Source organism: Amborella trichopoda, chromosome 5 (genome assembly GCF_054954075.1).
Source record: "Amborella trichopoda isolate Santa Cruz 75 chromosome 5, AtrichopodaSantaCruz75HAP2 v2.0, whole genome shotgun sequence".
Taxonomy (NCBI): Eukaryota; Viridiplantae; Streptophyta; class Magnoliopsida; order Amborellales; family Amborellaceae; genus Amborella; species Amborella trichopoda.
The window spans coordinates 10,109,781-10,130,451 of NC_142340.1; the positions used below are offsets into that span (position 1 = coordinate 10,109,781).

Below are 20,671 nucleotides of genomic sequence, written 5' to 3' on the forward strand. Positions count from 1 at the left end.
TTCTCTTCTTCTTCTCTCCTCTTCTCTTGTATATATTAGTTTTAGTATGTGTGAAGTGTGACTGTAACTACAAGTCTCTACCAAGACACCGTCCACCCAAGTGGAAGTCTTTTTGCAGTTTTTGTATTTGTACACTGTAAGTCTTTCTTATTTGTACACAATATGTTGTCACTGCAAGTTTCTTTACTTCTGTAACCAGTATGCTCGTTTGTATGTTGTTCTGTCTGTTAATAGTATGTTGTCTTACAATATGTTATTCAAACAGTTTGTATAAATCTATTATTCTTACTATGTTAGTTCGTATTGTGTTAAATGTTAAAATCTATGAGAATACTTATTCTACTTGGTTAGTAATAAATATAGCTCCTTTTTCAATAGTGATAATAGTCTTACTATTTTTATACTTAGGTTATGTCAGGTTAGTTTAAAGATATAGCTCCGTTTTCCATAGTCATAATAGTCTTACTATTTTTATACTTAAGTTATATCAGATTAGTTTAAAAGATATAGGTCAATTTAGGTCTTAAATTAATCAGAGTAGATCTTGACGTGTAAATGGTATCAGAGCCAACTCAGTAAGCAACGTAAATATTTGTTTCTTATTTAAGGAGCATTAAGAGTGAGTGTTAGTATGTTATAAGGTAGAAACACTACTGATATGTACCATTAGAGAAAGTTGCTCCGAGAGTTGAAGTTTAAAAGCACTCAGTTGAGAGACCGTTAAAACCAGGAGAGCCGCTGAGGTCAAAAAGACGTAAGAGGTAAAAAAAAAAAACACTCATTCGCAACCTAATAATGGCAAATTTCGTTAGGAATCTATCAAGTAATGCACTACCACAAGCTAGTAATACTCTAAGAATAAAAAACAAAGAAGTTGTAATAAACAATATTGAAAAACAAATCACAAATTAGAAAATACCTAAGGTACCTATTTCAGATATATACAATATAGGAACTTTTAAATTAAAAGTAGGTTATGCAATAAAACATGTAGAACAAACAGTATCAGTAACTAGTAATCAAGAAAACTTTCAAGTATTATCAGATAAAATAATACAGGTACATAAAACTAAAAACTATAATCATTTACATATAGGATTAATCCAACTAGCTATTAAACCTTTAACAAGATTAAGATTAAATAATTCCATCTTAGTATGTTTAAGAGATAATAGACACAATAAGTTTTCTGATTCCCTATTAAGAATGATAGAATCAAGTCTATGTAGTGGACCAGTATATTTTAACTGTTTTTCAAATTATTCAATATCATTAACTGATCCTAATATTTTAAAAGTATTATCATTAAATCTTAAAACCCAAGGTTTGATATGTTACTAGGATCCCAAAATATCGCTATTGTATACATAATATATTATAAAGTAATGAATACATTATGCCCAAATGCTGTCCAAATGGATACCAAAGGAAAAGCCACCTTCTTCCAAACAAATATTGAAAAATCAAATGTAATAATTCCTAAAACTATACAATGGTCGGTTATTAAATTACCAGAATCTTGGAACATAAAAAATGAAAATCATCATTTAAAAGCACCTAATAGAAATATTCACGATAGAATAATAGAACACCAGGATGGGAAAATAGAAATCCAATTTTCCAATCAACTAATGAAAGATGATACAAGTATACTTCGTCAATCTATATTATCAAAAAATATTAGTGAATCATCTAGACATTCTACTTCAAGTAGAATGAATCCAAAAATACAAAGTTTACTAAGAACAAAAGATAATATAGTGATTCCACAATATTAACCCACATTAAAAATTGAACCAGACCTTTCTGATACAGAAATGGATTTTCATATTTTGACTCTCACTAAACCATTATCTAAACAATGGATAGAACAAGATTACCTTTCTTTAGAAAATAAAGATATACAAGAATGGTATTTAAAAAAATTTAAACTCAAGTTAATAGAATTATTTCATAAAAGATATAATAAGTTATATAAATCAAAAACATGTAATATATGATTCTTTACATGGCTAAGAAGAACATTAATAGAAAGAAATGTTGAAATTCCAGATTTTGAGAAAAGTAAAATACATACCATAGAAAATCAATATACCACATATCAAACAATAGAATGTATGAATATAACTAATGTACATCCTCCAGAAAAAAACATTATTATAAGAGGCTCAAACAAAGAAGGAGAAAGTTCACTTGTTTCTGAAACAAGAGCTACCCCTTATAAAATGACAACTGGAGAAATAGTTCATCGAACTGAATTAATTCTACATATTATTGAACAGAATAATTATACCAATTTATATATGCAATCCATAGGAAAACAAACTATGAGAATAAAAAATATGATCAGACCAAACCCAATTCCAGAACCTAAAAAAACTTTATTATTTTAACGTCCTCCTAAATTAAAAAAATATGTATGATTGAAAACAATAAAACTTTAATGGATCAACTTATATCAAAACTAGCTGATATATATATATATATATATATATCTTCATTTTTTATCTTCATTTTCTCGAGTAACTTGCCTCAGCTAGGGCCCAATAAAACCATTTTTTATCTTCATTTTCCCGAGTAACTTGCCTCGGCTAGGGCCCGAGTACATGAACCTCTTGACCTTATCCAACATCCCAGCCCCACCATACCTATTGACGATGCACGCATCATGCTCCATGCATGGCAACATGCCATGCTCATGGACTATCAATTCGAACACGCTTGTGCCATCGTCTACCATCCGCACATGGCTATATGCCACACAAATATGGCATAATTAGGTATGACCCCATGCCTCTTCATGGCATCCCATAGATGGTAGGCTTCTCTGCCATGACCATGGTGAGTATGTCCATGCATCATGGTATACCATGAGATCAAATCTTGACCCCCCCAAATGTCCATTTAGAACAAAACCAATCACCACCATCTTTAAAGAACTCTAGAACAGATCATGAAGGCATTATGAGAATACCCAACAATCAATCCAATGCACAAGGCCACGTCAAGGCCCCAATTCAAAATAACATCAAAGGACTTTCTTTTAACTTGATATATTGCCCAATTTACCTCCATACCAACAAGAGCAGTCCCAAAAAAGCAATTAGTATCCAACCCAACTTAAATGTACAAATCATGAACCAGTTCGCCTGGTCCTCCATGCTCATCACAGCCCTTTAAGAGAAAAACAAATGTGGACTCAGCAGGCTTTAGCTCAATCCTTAGGGTCTCCAACGAGAGAGTAGAGCTTAATCCTCACAACCCAAGTTCACAAATCCTAGAAGCATAGCATTATATATAATAACACAATAACACATCATCGAAATTCATTAAAAAAAAAACTTAATTTGCACTCTCTAATTTCAAAATTTGGAGTAGAAATCAACCGTGTTTATTTGGACAAATGGGCCTGAACTAGTAGGAACGATCACCTGTGTGAATTTACTTGACTTGATTTGCAGCTTTGAACTTGAACAAGCCATCAAATGGCTCAAGAAGTCAAATTCATATGGTGAGAAGGTATGAATTTGCATATGGATTTGTAGAATTAAGCAGTTTTTGGGCTGGTTAGAATGTGAACGGTGTTTAGAAAATCGACTCGGGCAAGGTACTCGGGCCCTGACCGAAGCGAATTACTCAAACAAGTTCGAGTAACTCACTCTAGTCCAGCTCATTTATTTTTTAACGAAAATTAAGATAAAAAACAGCTATATATAATGAGCTCTACTTTTATCAACCAAGTAATAGACTGGCTCCCAGTTATTCCCTCCTACATAAATAGACCTCTTTACAAGAGATCCTGAGTTCCATTTCAGTGGGGCTACATTTTTTTTGGAACTCAAATAAAATGATATCTTTAAAAGTGGTGCAAAACGTTGTGTACTATTGTGGCATTCGAACCCTACCGGGGTTGAAAATTTATGTATTAAGACTAACCGGAAAGGCATTTTAGCTCATTTGGCTTAGATTTGAAATATTAATATAATTAAACTAAAAAACATGTTGCACAACCTACTCACCCAAAGCGCATCTCACCCATAGGGCGAGGCTGAGTTACTCTGCCAAGTCCGAGTCTCAAGAACACTACTGAGAATAAGCATAAATGATGGTGGAAAATCAGACCAAATTTGGTTCATGAATTTCATCAAAGAAGTGTTTGGCATTGCCAAGATGACCACAGTTCACAAAAACAATTAGAAGATGGTTATACAAGGAGGGTTCCGATAGGAATCCTGGTTTTCTCATAAGGCTATGGATGGTTTTCATAGTTGGCGAAGACCTTTGCCCTGCAACAATGTAAAATGCTAATTTCTGATCTAATAGAAGAGACATGTAAATGGAAGAAGATGATCCGTTCTAGCTGAGATTTACATTCACCAAAACTTTACTCTTGAATTCCTCAATCACATCACTCCATCCAAAAAAGAAAATAACCAAAAGTATCATGAAAGTGATAGCTCATATCCACTACACATGCGGCAAATTCATCATCTTTTGCTATACCCAAAAGAATAACATGTTTAAAGTAATCAGATATCTATAAAATTCTTCAACTACATCAAGCCAAAAAAGACCTATAACAGCTGGCATACCCCAGGCACAAACACGGAGAGAAGAGAGAAAGAGAGTCATCAAATATAATCAGAGCTGCTTGAGATTCAATATAATTATCTTTTTAGCAAAAGTCTTTGTTCATAGGAGGCATTTGGGAATCAAAATAATGAAAGGAAGCAGGCAACAGCATGAATCTTATTGACAATCATTGAATAAAAAGGCAGATGATATTGAAGTCATTTGCGAATCCTTTTTTTTTTTAACAAACTTTATATATAAAATTAAAGATTTACACAAAGACCAAAAGACAACATCCCACAGTTTGGGTGCTCGATATACAAGTGACAAAACAGAGGAAAGGGAGAAAGAAATAGGTGGATGAGGAGGTAGACTAATAAGAAGGACAGAAAAATATCGTACTTTTGAACATCATATTTTGAAAAGGCGCCCATGTAAAGAGCAGTTTTTCATCCCATAACTACCCATAATAACTCTCTTTTATTTCCTCTCTTTCCTCTTTCTCTCACTACTCCAGTATTTTTCATCCAAAGGACTCTCTTTATGTGTTATAATTACAATTTTTATGATATACTCTCTCTTTAGACTCATTAAAATCGTCTATCTATCAGGAAAAATAAGTAAAAAAAATATACGCCTTTACACTAAGCTGGACTACAGTTCATTCGTTGGTAAAAACAGAACTCGAGACTTACACTAACTATAAGCACTAACTACCAGTAGGTAAGCTCTTGACTAACTATAAAAGGTATAATAAACCGAGCAAAAGAAGCATTTTAAAACATTCAAATTTCTCTGCTCTCTACAGTTTTCAAATCTTTTTATATAACTCCCCCCATGATTTTCTCTCTTCTCTCTCCTCCCCTATAATCTCAGTAGATGATTCTATTTAGGTCTTTTTATTTCCTTGAATATCTCTCTACATCTTTTATGCCTCCCTCTCTCTCTCTCACATGGTGGTTTACGCAAGCTATCAGTGAACAAATACTAAATCCATCAATTCCCTTGGCTTTGAGGCCCGTGGAATTCTAATGGGTGATTATTTTTTGTCAATAATTTCCTCTATTTTCATGTGATTGTTGTCATGCCTATGTTCTCTTTTATAAGAAGTAACACTATGTGCAAAACATATGTTCATATCCATTAAGAGGTTAGCCTTTTACTGTTAGGATTGAACTTCCACTATTTTTGGTTTATTTATTAGTCTTGGAATGAATTCTTTCTTTTTTATTAATTTGTAGTGTTGGAATGGTTATGTTTGTTGTGTAGGCGATATTATGTGGTTAATTATGTAATTTCAGTAAAATACAAAGTTATTGGTTAAGAACTATGCTTATAGTTTCAAAAGCAGCACGTATTAATATTTTATTTTAATTTTTCTTGATTTTAAATTAAAAATTACCATATTCTCCATTAACTATCTAAAATAATTTTTTGTAATGTTTTACAATTTTTGAGATTTCATTACACAAATTTATCTTGAGGTCCACGAGTTTTTTTTCCTATTATCATTTACACATTATACTATATTATTTTCTTTCATAATTCAACTAAAACTTTTCCTATTTAGTAAGCGGTTGAATGTATGATGAAAACATATACCATTCTATCTCATGTAAATTTATTTCATATATTTGAAATGTTTAATGTTCTTTGTTTTTTATTTCTAAAAAAATATCATTATTTTAGGTAAAAATTTAATTTATATTAGTGGATGATATAATTGCATTTATACTAGTGGATGATATTCTTGTAAATACAAAATATAAGAAAACAGAATAGTAATTAACCATAAATACAAATTACAGAGGCAATAACATAATTGAAACTATATATGTGGAAGTAACTGCCTCAAAATGGAGCCACGTCAGTAAAAAAATAAAATAAACTAAAATTGCAGTATCACTATAATTAGTAATTACAAAAAAAATCCTTCAATTTCCTTATTCATCTGTTTTTCTTTCTATTCCTTTAATTTTTGCCTATACTTTTTTATAATTTTCAAAATCCCAAACAAAATAGAAAAAAATATAAAAATGTTACCACCATAAAAGAAAAATAAATAAATAATAATAACATTATGATTAGTTTTGATTGCAATAGATGCCTAATTACTATGATTTCATTATATATATCATGTGAAGTATTTTTGTACTTTCATCTTTTTTAATTTTTTTTCAAATAATATTTACTTATATGTACTTATGCAATTAAAAATAATTTTAATTTTAATTATGTTAAAAATAATGCAATTAACAAAAATGTAAAAATTATATAAGTTAATAATATAGCACTAGAAAACAAAAGTAAAAAGTTAACACTCATACTGCTAAATATAAAAAAGAAAAAGATAACTCTTTGATTGTTATTCTTTTTTGCATCTTTAGTTTTTTTAATTGTTCAAAGTAATTGCTAAATATAAAAAAGAAAAAGATAACTCTTTGATTGTTATTCTTTTTTGCATCTTTAGTTTTTTTAATTGTTCAAAGTAATACCCACATATAAGTAAAGGGGCACTAATCAATCAAACTAGAGCCACCTCCAAATTTTCACTAGAGGTTGTTTTGAAGCTCAAATATCTTCAGATTGATCATCTCGACATCAAGATACATGAACATGGGAAAAAAAATAGATTTCAAGTTTTGGAAATAATGCATCTTGTAATGCATTTTTGGACCATCAATTTTTAAGATTTTCAAGATTGTCAAATTTTAATAGATCTGCTTGATTTACACTATTTTTAAAGCTTTAAATTTTATAATTAGATATCAAAATATATTTTAAGGCAATCACAAAGATTTTCAGTATTGAAACCACATTTCGAACACTACTTGAAGCCTTGGCTCTATACAAACCGCACCCATAAGTAAATAATATATGATTTAATACAAGTAAAACTAATTTAATGAAGATATAGTAAAAAAGAAAAAATAATAATAACAATAACGAAGTTTTTGGGCTTTGGTTCAGACCAATAAATGACCAGAATGTATTAAATTAGAATGGGAGAAATCTTCATATTTTTGTGCATTATTTCTCAATTATTTCTATCAAATAAGATCTGCAAAGTAAGTCCATCGTCTCTCTCTATAATTATGTAAAGATGGATCTATAAGAACCTCTCTCTCTCTATAATCGAATATTATTTTCAGATAAAAATTTATTTCTATAGTCAATCAATTTCATGTGCAACACACGCATATCAGTGATAGTATATATATACACAAAACAATAAAAAGGAAAAGGAAATTTGCAGTCAAAAACATAAAGATCACACAAAAACCAAACAGCAGGAGTTTTATTGTGAAGTAACATGTCTATGCTAGCCTTTGACCCCTCAAAAGTGTGGGGGCTGCACCCATGCAAGCGCAAAATCTCAAGGATTTCAACCCACTGAGACCCTGTATCTCAATCAGGCCCTTAGAGTTTGTGAGATCCAAATTTTCAAGTTCAGAAAGGTGAGAGAGTTTGGTTATAATTTGCAATAATGTACAGTTGGAAGCATGCAAATTCTTCAGAGTAGCGAGAAGATCCTGGATAGCCAAGATCTTACCACACAGTCTCTAACATCCAATTCTTCTAGTTTAGAAAGGTGAAATTGCTTGGGCAAGGTTCATACTCCCAAACTTACGGGAAGCTCAGGGACAACTACCCACTGCTCATAATAATTTATAGACAATGCTTCTCGTTCAAAAACGTGTGATAGCTTGAGCTTGGTTTGCAAACTATTGTACTAGATAGCATCCAAATATTTTAAATTGGTGGGTAGCTCAAGTATAGCTACCAGCTGCTTACAATCACATAAGGACAGTTCTTGTAGTTGAGATGAGATAGCTTGACCAAGGTTCGCACCTTTACGCAACACTAGTATTCAGACCAATGGTTTAAAAAACGGATCGGTGACCCGAATCGAGCTCCCAAAAAACCGATCCGGATAGGCAAATCGACGATCCGGATCGGGAATCGGATGAATCGGTCAGAATAAAACTTAAAAAAAATCCGAAAAATTTATTAAAATTCATTACAAATATTGTTTTTTAAGAATTCAATAAGAAATGAGGGTACTCCATTAAGAATTTTAATATTTTTGAATGAATATGCGAATATTGATATGTTCTTTCGCTGCATGAACCGACATTCAGCATTTAATTTACATCACACAAAAGGATAAACATATAATTATCATGGAATAAGTATATCAACATACATGGACTACAATAAAGCATAAAATTAATAACATATGATCTAAAAATAAAATGATAGACGACGTTATTGTTCTTCTTGGTCACGCTGGTGCCATTGATTGAATTCGTTTAACAATTCATTGATTCGATCTAAAAACGAATCATCGATATTGGCAGGCGTCTGATTATTCCCAAATCCCTGAGTGTTAGTGTTTTGTTGTGTTCCCAATCTAAAATCCCCGAAGATTGTCCATCCTTCATGCTCACCTGCACTGTCGTGCTCATCCCTACACTGTTGCTGTTGGGACTCGATATGTGAATAATATGGCTGGGATAGGGGTGGCCTCGGAATCATCTCTCTCATTTTCTCTTTGAATAATATGGATTAAAAAAAAAAAATAACAAATTTTCAAAAAAATTGATCATGCATTAAAAAAAAAAATCACAAATTTTCAAAAAATTCTATCATGGATTACAAAAAAAATTCGATCATGGATCAAAAAAAAAAAATCACAAATTTTCAAAAAATTATATCATGGATTACAAAAAACAATTCGATCATGGATTAAAAAAAAAAATCACAAATTTTTAAAAAATGCAATCATGGATTATAACAAATTCGATCATGGATTACATAAAATTCGATCATGGATTGCATAAAATTCGATAATGGATTACAAAAAAAACAAACAAAAAAAAACAAAAAATTCAATCGTGGATTACAAAAAAAGAAAAAAACAATTCGATCATGGATTACAAAAAATTCAATCATGGATTACAAAAAACTCTATCATGGGTTACAAAAAAAACAAAAAACAAAAAATTTGATCATGGATTACAAAAAAAAAAACATACATTTCGATCATGGATTACAAAAAAAAAAACAAACATTTCAATCATGGATTACAAAACATTCGATCATGGATTACAAAAAATTCTATCATGGGTTACAAAAAAAAAAAAAAAAACAAAAAATTCGATCATGGATTACAAGAAAAAAAAACAAACATTTCGATCATGGATTACAAAAAATTCGATCATGGATTACAAAAAATTCTATCATGGGTTACAAAAAAAAACAAAAAAACAAAAAATTCGATCATGGATTACAAAAAAAAAAAAAAAACAATTTGATCATGGATTACAAAAAAATCGATCAAGTATTACAAAAAATTCTATCATGGATTACAAAATAAAAAATAAAAATAAAAAATAAAAATAAAAAATAAAAAATAAAAATAAAAAATAAAAAATAAAAATAAAAAATAAAAAATAAAAATAAAAAATAAAAAAAAATTCCGTACCGAACTCGCCGATTCCGTACAGTGAATCGGCGAGTCACTGTGCAGAATCGTCCGGTTCTCTCTAGAACCGGACGATTCCCGTTTTTTTCGCCGATTCGATCCGTCCATGGCGATTCTCGAGTCGAACCGGACGACTCGACGTTTTTTTAAATGCTGATTCAGACATTTCAAACTCGTGAGGAGCTCAGGGATAGCTTCCAGGTGCTCAATATTATTTATATCCAGGTATCCTAGTTGAGAAAGGCCCCTCAAGCTCCTTGGCAGGCTTTGGATTCAACTTTTTCAATTTGGATAACTTTTCAAAGTGACAAGCAATCATCCCTTGCAGGTTACAATGTCTTGCATCCAATTCCTCCAAGGAGACCTGAGAGAGTAGATGCCTTGTCAAACTGGTGTTGGTGTTGCAGCATATATCCAGAGTACTTAAACTCATAAGACTTCCAAAGCTTTCTGGGAGCTCTTTCAATTGTCTACAGCCCATCGTATCCAACTCTTCAAAGTTAGAAAGATGTATGGGATCATCTTTAGACGATGCAATGACCTCATCCTTCCCATTGATGTTGGGAATCTACTGGGTTTCTCATACATACTCACCTACAACTCCTTCAGGTTCACTAGTGAGCTTCGCGAATGTAGCAGTTTGTTTAGGATGGAGCATCCAAAAATATCCAAATAAACTAAATTCCTGAGAAGGTCTACAGAGTTAGGAATCTCAACCAACTTCAAGCAAGAAGTGAGAATCAACCTCGCCAAGTTTGCGTATAGAGAAAAATGGGGAATTCTATCATAAGTTACAGCAATTTGGGGAGACCTATCCAAAAAACTTGGTTGTTAGGGAGGACAAAAGCCATGATAGGTTTCGAGTATGCAAGAAACAATTAAAATACTACTAATAATAAAAATGATATGAGCTGAATGTTTACTATAAGTTAAAAGTAGCAAACCTGCTTCGTGGTGTTGTTTGACAAGTGAAGGTCATCGTCACTCTTTGAAAAGTCAAGGACAACAAGTTTTCATGGCTAAAATCATCTGGGAGGTACCATAAAGGACATTGCCACAATTGTAGCCACACCAATTCTGATGAAATATCTTTCAAGATTCCAAATAAGACTCGCATGACTAAGGTTGAGTAGCATGAGATTGGTCAATTAAAATAATACTAATAATAAAAATGACATGAGCTGAATGTTTACTATAACTTAGAAGTAGCAAACCTGCTTGGTGGTGTTGTTTGACAAGTGAAGGACATCGTCACTCTTTGACAAGTCAAGGACAACAAGTTTCCATGGCTAAAATCATCTGGGAGGTACCATAAAGGGGATTGCCACAATTGTAGCCACACCAATTCTGATGAAATATCTTTCAAGATTCCAATAAGACTCGCATGACTAATGTTGAGTAGCATGAGATTGGTCATTGGTTAAATACTTTAGTTTTGCAACTCTCCTCCTGATCATTCCCCTAGGGCATTAGGCCTCGAACCTTACAAGTTGCGCAATCGACAATAAAAGTAAATGTTAGCCAAGCAACAAGATGCTAAAAAATAGACGTATCTGAGCACATCACCTTTTGATGAAACAGAGTTAAATCGATACTAATCAAATAATTCATTAAAAGTTTTCTCCAACAAGAGAAAAATGAGCTAATTTAAGAATCTCACCTTGTGGTTCTTTAACACAATAATGGCATCTTCTTTAGACCACAACCTACTATGCCTTCCAAGATCACCCGAGTTCAACAATTTCTCTCCCCATGTCACGAAGTTGATGGTACATCCACAACCTACTCTCATTATTAATCTTAATGAGTGACATTCGCAATAGTCTCCTTCCAAAAACCACAATATTTCCATAAGGAAACTATTGCAAAGATCACTCATAAAGATTTTTTACAGCATCTTTCCACTGAAAATGATGTCATGCCAAAGCTGAAAATAAGTTTTGATGATTTGAACGAAGAAATGAAACAAATATTTCAAATTTGCTACTACATCTTTCCACTCATCCAGTGTCTCATCCCATAAGTTACTTCAAGAGCTAGTGGAAGTCCACTAGCAGTGGATAGCACATCCTAAGAAAGCTCGGCATATCCTTGCATGGATTCGTCCCTCCCAAATGCGTACCAATTGAAGAGTTGAAAAGATTCTTTGCTGTCCATTTCCTTGAGCTTGTAGATATGACACTTATCCACTCTATTATTCACATTTAACACATGCTCATCTCTGGTGGTGATGATGATCCTACTCTCTGATGATACCAATCAGAGTTAATAGCCGATTTTTTGAGTTGTTTCTCACTATTGAGATCATCAATTACAACAAGAACTTTCTTAGACCCAATCCTATTATTCTTAAGAACATCGATGCCTCTATCAACATTATATAATTGCATCTCCTTCACTAAACAGTTCCTAAAGTAGTTGTTTCTGGAAGTTAACAACCCCATCATTTGTTTTAGACGATTCTCTAACATCTAAGAGAAAACAACTGCCTAGGAAATTTATTTTTTTGACAAGGTTACATAGAAATGGAACTTGAGACTATAACAATCCAGCTGCTACCGCCTTGACCCAAGCCTTATTTCCTAACCACTGCCTTGGAAATTGGAATATATTTTGTTGAACACTGCCTTGGCAAGAGTTATCTTACCAATGCCACCCATGCCATGGATCCCAATAATCTGAACATCAATAGCATGGCCTTCTAAAAAACTCATCACATCATCAATCTGAGAATAGAGCCCAACAAGGTGAGCAGCAACATGCAATAGACTCCAACTTGACTGAAACATGCCTAACAAGTTCCCTAATCACTAACTCTTCATTCCTGCAAAAATCCTTCCCCATTAGGTAAATTAAAAAAAAAATCCTTCCCCATTAGGTAAATTAAAAAAAAAATACATTTGAACACTTTTTTCTAACAAGTAATTGAGTCGAATATAAGTGATGCAACAGAGATATAGAAAACCATAGTACCATACAAAATGGTTCAATTTAAACAATTGCATCAATCTTATAGAATCCTTCCTCATTAGCCAATTGCAACAAATGAAAGGGAAAATTGTCAATATACAAATAAGCGATTAATTATTTAGCATTTTAGATATATTTTTATTTAATTTCAAAACACCTAAAATAGTGCATGGCCTTGAGTTGGTAATAGTCCAAAGGGGTAAATTGTTAAATAATTCCTCTCTTATAGGTGGGAAAAGATCGCCCATGGGCATACAAGCTACAATAAACACGAATGGCTCAGATTCAATTTGGGCCATTATGAGGCTAATCTAATGATCTGTCCGGATTTGAATGTTAATTTTTTCCTATAAATCCAAATCATTTAAAATTTTAGACATGTAAATAAAATAAATTAACCAAAATACCCCCAAAAACTTTTGAAGGTATTTTGGTCAAAACAATTTCGAGAATTATTTTTTTATATTTTCTGTTAAGTGCACCTAAGGCAACCATCAAATTTCAAGTTATTTGGATTTGTAGAAAAAAATTAAAATTAAAATGAAGTCGTATGTATCATATCAGCCACATAATGGCATATACCGTACAGCAGCGACTCCCCTTATAGGTATTTTAATAAACTTCCTTAAAATGAAATTAGAACAGCTTATTTCTGAGAAGTAAATGACCAAGTATACATTATGCAATGGATCTTGATGCCAAACACAATGGCCTGCATAAGAAGATGGATATATTTAACTACGAAGAAGCATTTCATGCTCATGTACTCCAAGGAGTATATCAACCCCCTTTTCAGATATATATAAAAAAATAAACAGAACAAAATATTAACATGGCTTAGTCCCATCAATTCTTTCCATGGGAAATCAAAAGGTAAAAACCAAATAGATGTTAACTATCATTGCAATACCTGAAAATAACAATAGATCTGGATCCACGTTTATACTTATTTTCCATGGAGTTCCTTATTGCAACCTCTAGGCAGAGAAAGAGAGAGAGAGAGAGAGAGAGAGAGAGGGAGAGAGAGATCCTTTTTTGTTTAATTTTTCAAGAAATCCAAGATAATTGATTATACCTGTAATTCTTCATGTCCCAACTAGAAAGATCGGGAATTTCTTTCAACCCATTTCTCCATTGTTGTTGTGTGGGTAAGAAAAAGGCGGTGGAATCAATAAGAGCTTTGTTGAGATGGGGTGTGAAGCTCTTTCCTGTGTCTTCATCACAGAAGTTCAGGAAAACTGCAATGGATTTGATTAGGGTTTTCACTCTCTCTCTCTCTCTCTCTCTCTCTCTCTCTGGTGAGACAAGTGGTACTGAGTTTAGAGTAGGGACCTTAGACCCAACGAGGGGAAAGCCATGAGTTCCTTCGCTCGGTCCTTCGTGATCCCATGGGAGAAATCCATCAGCGAGGCAAAGGCTCCTTTATATAATGGGAATGCTTTTCTGGGGTTTCAGAGTACTTTCATGTGATAGGTAAAAAAAAGAAAATAACCTATATACCTTGCTCCTGCGGGAGCGTATTGTGTATTTACTCCCTCACTTAAAGCAACCATTTAAGAAGATTTTTTCGTCTAGAATTTTGGGAACCACATATGATGATTATTTTTGAAAGAAAAAAGAATTTGAATTTTGAATCTTTTGAAACTTAGATTTAGCCTTAAAAAATTGAACGGTTTTTATTCAATCTCGAGCCTTAAGTTTTTTTTAGTACATAAAGAATTTACTTTTAAACAATTTTTATTGAGATTAGTAAATGGGTTGTACATATTACACTCCAAAAGTTGAGAACTAAAACGTATCTCTAACATGTGTTTTAACATGTTCCTTTTGGTTTTTCCAAAAGAACATGTTCTTTTACCAAAAGTTTTAAACAGTCAAAATCACTTTAGAAAACATGGAGGCGGCTAATCAATCAAAATATGGAAAAGAGAAAAGAAAAATAGGGTATGGCTTGCATAAGGCCCAAGCTCTAAACAATCAAAGTAAGGCGTACCTTCAAATAGTGTCAAAACATGTTGCTTCAGTATCAGAAATTTTTGTGATGGCTTGAAATTTTATTTTTATCTAATATAAGACTATGATTAAAAAATAGTCTATATCAAGTAGATCTTTGAACACTTCAACATTTATGGTCTAGATAATACATTACATTACTATAATGTCTTCCGATCCATAGAATCAAAAATAAGATTTTACACAATGTGCGGGGTTGTTCTCATCTACAAAGGATGATGCTGGTATTTCTAAGCTGGTGTTGATTTGAACATTCCTAGCCTTTGTTTGATGCACTTTGTCAAGATGAGTCCTCCTTTGGCTTTGTTATGCGAACTTAAATTTTGACAGTAGTTCTTTAGGCAATCCAAGACCAGCCAATTATAATAGTGGAGGGATGCAAAAGGGGCGGTTTATTTTTATTATTATTTTGTTGTGGACGGCCTTGTGGTAATACAACAACACGTAAAGTTGAGATGAGGGCTTTGTTGCAAGGTTTGATACTTATTAAAGATAAAGGGGTCGATGAATATTGCGTGGCAAAAAGAGATTCTCTAAACATGATCAACTGGTGTAATCATATATCTAAACCCCCTTGGACTTTGATATCTCATTGGCGTAAGGTTATGGAGTTGGCTTCGGACTGTGTTTTTTTTTTGCATAATGAGATTGTGGATGGATCAGTCAGGTGTGGTGTTTTTGAGCAGGCCTTGGTGGTATCAGATTCATAAGTGTGAATGTTCTTTTTTATCTATCTTGATTATACTATTTGACATGATTTTATTAATGAAATAAAGTAATATTTGTAAAAAAAAAAAGATAATACATTACAAGATGCATTATTTTTATTACTTGAAATCTATTTTTGTTATATCGGTACATCTTGAGGCCAAGATGATCGAATCTTGAGGTCAAGATGATTGAACTAAGGATTTTTCAGCATCAAACAACCGCTTCTAGGGAAATTTTGAGGTGTGTCTTAAATTGATTGTTTTTAGCCTCACTCTTATATGAAGTTTTTCTTTCAGTAATTTATCAATAAAAAATTCATAGAAAGAGAAATTAGCAAGATCTACACTAGTTACACAGTTCCAAAAACAGATCTGCACTACTTCCAATTTTCAAGGATTTTGTCCCTCTGAAGTGGCACCTTTGGAAGAGGGCCCCATTCGAAGTAGATGGTCAAATCACTGATTCACCACAAACAAAGAAAGCCTCACCTCAAATCGTTGTCCGGAAAATGCTTTTGGTAGCGGAAATCTCTATGATAGCTCTAAAATCAATTTTCAACATCGTTAATAAATTTTGAAACTCAAAAAATAGTATAGATCTTGCAAATCTATAAACTTATTTTTAAGTTGAAATGGATGGTCTGAATAATTTATTACAATGTACACTATTTTAGAACTTCAAATCTTAATTGCTTTCACACGATAATGTTCAAGCCGAGATGATTGATGTAAAGCTTTTTCCATACTTGAATTGTAATTTTCGATTAGTTATGAGGTGGGTTTTACTTGTTTTGATTGGGCGCACCTTCAAATATTGTTGAAATATGTTGTTCCAATATCAATAATTTTTATGATGGCCTGAAATTTTATTTTAAAAAATCTCTATTATAAAATGTAAAGTTAAAACATAGGGTAGAGATTGAGCAGATCTATAAACACTTGAAAATCTTTAAAATTGATGATTTATTCACTACAATATGCATCCAAGACTTGATATCTATTTTTCTCATGTCCCTACATATTGAAGTTGAAATGATCGAATTGAAGGTTTTTCAGCATCGAAACAACTTTTTTTAATAAAATTGAGGTGTGCCTTAATTTGACTATTTAGAGCCTCACCCTTATATAGACTTTTTCCATACACACACCAATGACAATAAAGTTATCAAAAAAGAGAAGCCTAGATCTAAACATGTCACCAAAATAGACAGCCTATGTTAAATGGGCTAAAAGAATACTTTCTAGGCTGTATTTTCAAATTTAAAAATTGTTTCATGCGGACTAGACCGCATGACTACATATGCGATCCAGAAAGTGTAAAGGATCCATCTTAAAGATGGATGCAAGTAGGTGTTCCATCTAAAAACAATGGAAACTAATGGTCCAAATGTTTTCCTACTAGAATTATTATTTCTAATTTTTAAAATTTACTTATTTCTTCATATTCATGATCTACATGTTAAATATTACATGTCTTTAAAAATTAAGTCAAAAAATCCACCTCAAAAGTAGATTTATTTATAGGCCCGCATTTCAACATGTGTGGGCTTGGCCATAGTGAAACCGGGTTCTTTCAAATTTTTCGTTTTTATAATTATTCATTAGAACGAGAAAAATGTATATTTAAACTTTTGGGTCAAACAAATAGCCCTTATATAATTTTTGAAGGTTGCTTCATTATATTATTATACAACCGTTGCATGAAATTGCTCCCCATATATATATATATATATATATATATATATATATATATATATATATATATGGTATTCTAAATAGTAAAGCGCACCTTCAAATAGTATCGAGAAATGTGCTTTCAATACTGAAAATGTATATAATAGCCTTAAAATATATTTTCATCTTCAATTATAAAATTTAAAGCTTCAAAAATAATGTAGATCGAGCAGATCTATGAAACTTGAAAATCTTGAAAATTGACGGTCTAAAAATGCGTTACACAATGTACTATTTCCAAAACTTGAAATACATTTTTTTCTCATGTCTATGGATCTTGATGTCGAGATGATCGATATGAAGATATTTGGGCATCAAAACAACCTCTCATAGTGAAATTTTTTAGGTGGGCTCTAATTTGATTATTTAGAGCCTCAGCTCTATATAAATTTTTTCCATATATATATGAGTAATAATCCTATGAGACCCTCCCACACCCATGTATGTAGGACCCCAAAAGATCACCATTATATTTGGCACAAATCTCTAGAAAAGTTATCACATGGGTGTGGGACTTGACTTTTCTAGAGATCTGTGTCAAATTTAATGGTGATCCTTTGGGGTCCTACACACATAGGTGTGGGAGGGTCTCATAAGATCATTACTATATGTATATATATACATGGAAAAAGTTCATATAAGGTTGCAACTTTAAAATGTAGAATTAAAGATACACCTCAAAAATACATCGGAAAAGGTTGTTTTAATGAAAAACCCTACAATTGATCATCTCGATATTGAGATATATGAATATATATATAAAAAAAAAGATTTCGAGTCCCAGAAATAGTACATCTTGCAACACATTATCTTGACCATCTATTTTCAATATTTTCATATGTTTATAGATCTACTTGATTTTAAATTTTTGGAGTTTAGAAGTTTATAATTAGATATGAAACTAGATTTTCAGACAATCATAAGAATTTTTTACACCAAAATTACATGTTATAATAAAATTTGGAGGTGCACCTTAATTGGATTGTTTAAAGCTGTACCATTATTTTTAAAATATTTTTATTAGGTGTGCCTTGATGAGAAGAATAGAAGTCTAAAATTGAAATTTATTTGAATTTGTACAAAAAAAATTAAAATTCAAACATGAAATATGGTCATGACCGTCAGATCGGCTCAGATTGAATTCGAGCCGTTGAGCGCATATGCTCTTATGAGCTAGTGGGCTAATCTCATCATTTTTCATATATATATATATATATATATATATATATATATATATATATATATATATATATATATATATATATATATATATATATATATATATATATATATATATGAAAGATACTACAAAACGGCCATAGACCAAAATGAATAGTGATTTCGCCTATCCTCATCACCGTCCAAAGTTCATCGCACAGTTACTATTGTCCGGTAGTATTTCATTTTTTATTTTTTTTATAAATCGGAATGACTTGAAATTTGGAGAGTGTATTCATCAAAAATAGTGAATTTGCGAAAAATATCAAAAACATATTTTACATGAAAAACATTGACCAAAATACCCTCAAAATATTAACATGTCAATTTATTTCATGTAAAATGTTTTTTTGCTATTTTTTTTTGTAGATTTGCCTATTTTTAATGAACACACGCTTCAAATTTCAGATCATTCGGATTTGTAGAAAAAAAAATGAAAAATAAAACACTACCGGACAATCGTGACCATGCGATGAACTTTGGACGGTAATGAAAGCAGGGGAAATCATTGTTCATTTTTACCTATAGACGTTTTATAGTATCTTCCATGAGAGTAGACGAAATCACTATTCATTTTCGCCTATAGGCGTTTTGATATATCTTCCATATATATATATATATATATATTATCGTTGCCAACAATGGGCGGTTATAAGATTACCCTTGAGTTGTAAAAGTTACACAAATATGTCTAGCATGCCCATCATTTTTGCAAATTGCTTGTCTTCTCCTCCCATGGTAGTTTATTTCTTCATGTACAAGGCTGCCCTTGTGTTCAACTAGATGGTGATTGGAGTAATTCGAGTATAGAGATGTTTCGAGTCGATCCATGTTGTACAACTATGACTACCTGGTGTATTTTATATTTGCTACATTGATTCAAACAAGTTGCCTTTATTAAAAAAGCCCAAATTTAATTTTTCTAATCAACTATTAATTGTTGAATATAAAATAAATATGTAATTACAATCTCAAACAAGAAAAAAAAGCACTCAATAAATATTTTATTATTTTTTGAATTTTTTAAGGGACTCTAGACGTTGTCATTGTAAAAGCCCTTTTAAACTAAGGGTGCGGTTTGTATAGAGCCTAGGCTCTAAATACTCAAATTAGAGCCTACCTTCAAATGGTATCGTGAAATGTGGTTTTGATATTGGAAAACTTTGTGATAGCCTTGAAATATATTTTTATATTTATTTATAAAATTTAAAGGTTAAAAAATAGTGTAGATAGACAGATCTATAAAAACTTGAAAATTGATAGTCCAAAAATGTGTTACAAAATACACTATTTCCAAAACTTGAAATCTATTTTTTTTCTCATGTCCATGCTTCTTGATGTCGAGATGATCAATTTGAAGATATTTGAACAAAACAACCTCTTCTAGTGAATTTTTTGAGATAGGCTCAAATTTGACTGTCTAGAGCCTCGGTTCTATATAAACCTTTCCCTTAAACTAATAACCCATATGATGTAATAATAATAATAATAATAATAAAAAAAAGGCACAAAAAATATTAAACTTTTTTTTTATATCTATCTTTTTTTTTCTTTTTCTTTCTTAAGTTCCAGGAGTGGCAAGGATAAAATGGTCTCTTTCTCTGGTATTGCAAGGATAAGCAGGATGATAAGAGATTCCAATGGCTTGCCAAGCGCATATTTTATAATCCAGCTGAGATGTCCTGCAATGCAAAGCCTTTATTGCAAAGTGCAACTAAAGGAAAGCCTCGTGGGACTGTGATTACATGAGGAGTTTCCAGTAAGTATTTATATAAGTTGTCGACCTTAAACTACACAAGTACAACAAACATTAAGAAGCCACCTAAAAAGGTTGTTTGGATGTCCGCAAATCTTATAATGGAGTGGATTCGAATCCTAAAATAATACATGCTATAACACATTATCTAGATCACACATCATCTGGATCCTCTGTTTTCAAGACTTTTAAGTGCATATAAATTTGTTT

General features: G+C 31.9%; 1 protein-coding gene across 16 annotated transcripts in view; it reads right to left on the reverse strand.

The window, feature by feature from the left end:
* LOC110008052 (uncharacterized) overlaps positions 1-14,440 on the reverse strand; it is a 28,686-nt gene extending 14,246 nt beyond the window's left edge. For 10 of the 16 annotated variants that reach the window (XR_016055943.1, XR_016055940.1, XR_016055938.1 and 7 more), the window contains exon 1: positions 14,106-14,440. Coding sequence is in view for 2 of the 16 variants with exons in the window: in XM_088867413.1 (XP_088723539.1) it covers positions 11,275-11,477 (203 nt within the window). In the remaining 14 variants the exon portion in view is untranslated. Of the gene's footprint in view, positions 1-24; positions 10,872-11,004; positions 11,543-11,720; positions 12,885-14,105 lie in introns of those variants that run through there. The other 6 variants (XR_016055933.1, XM_088867413.1, XR_016055931.1 and 3 more) reach the window with 5 other exon arrangements.
* Between the last annotated feature and the right edge of the window lie 6,231 nt (positions 14,441-20,671).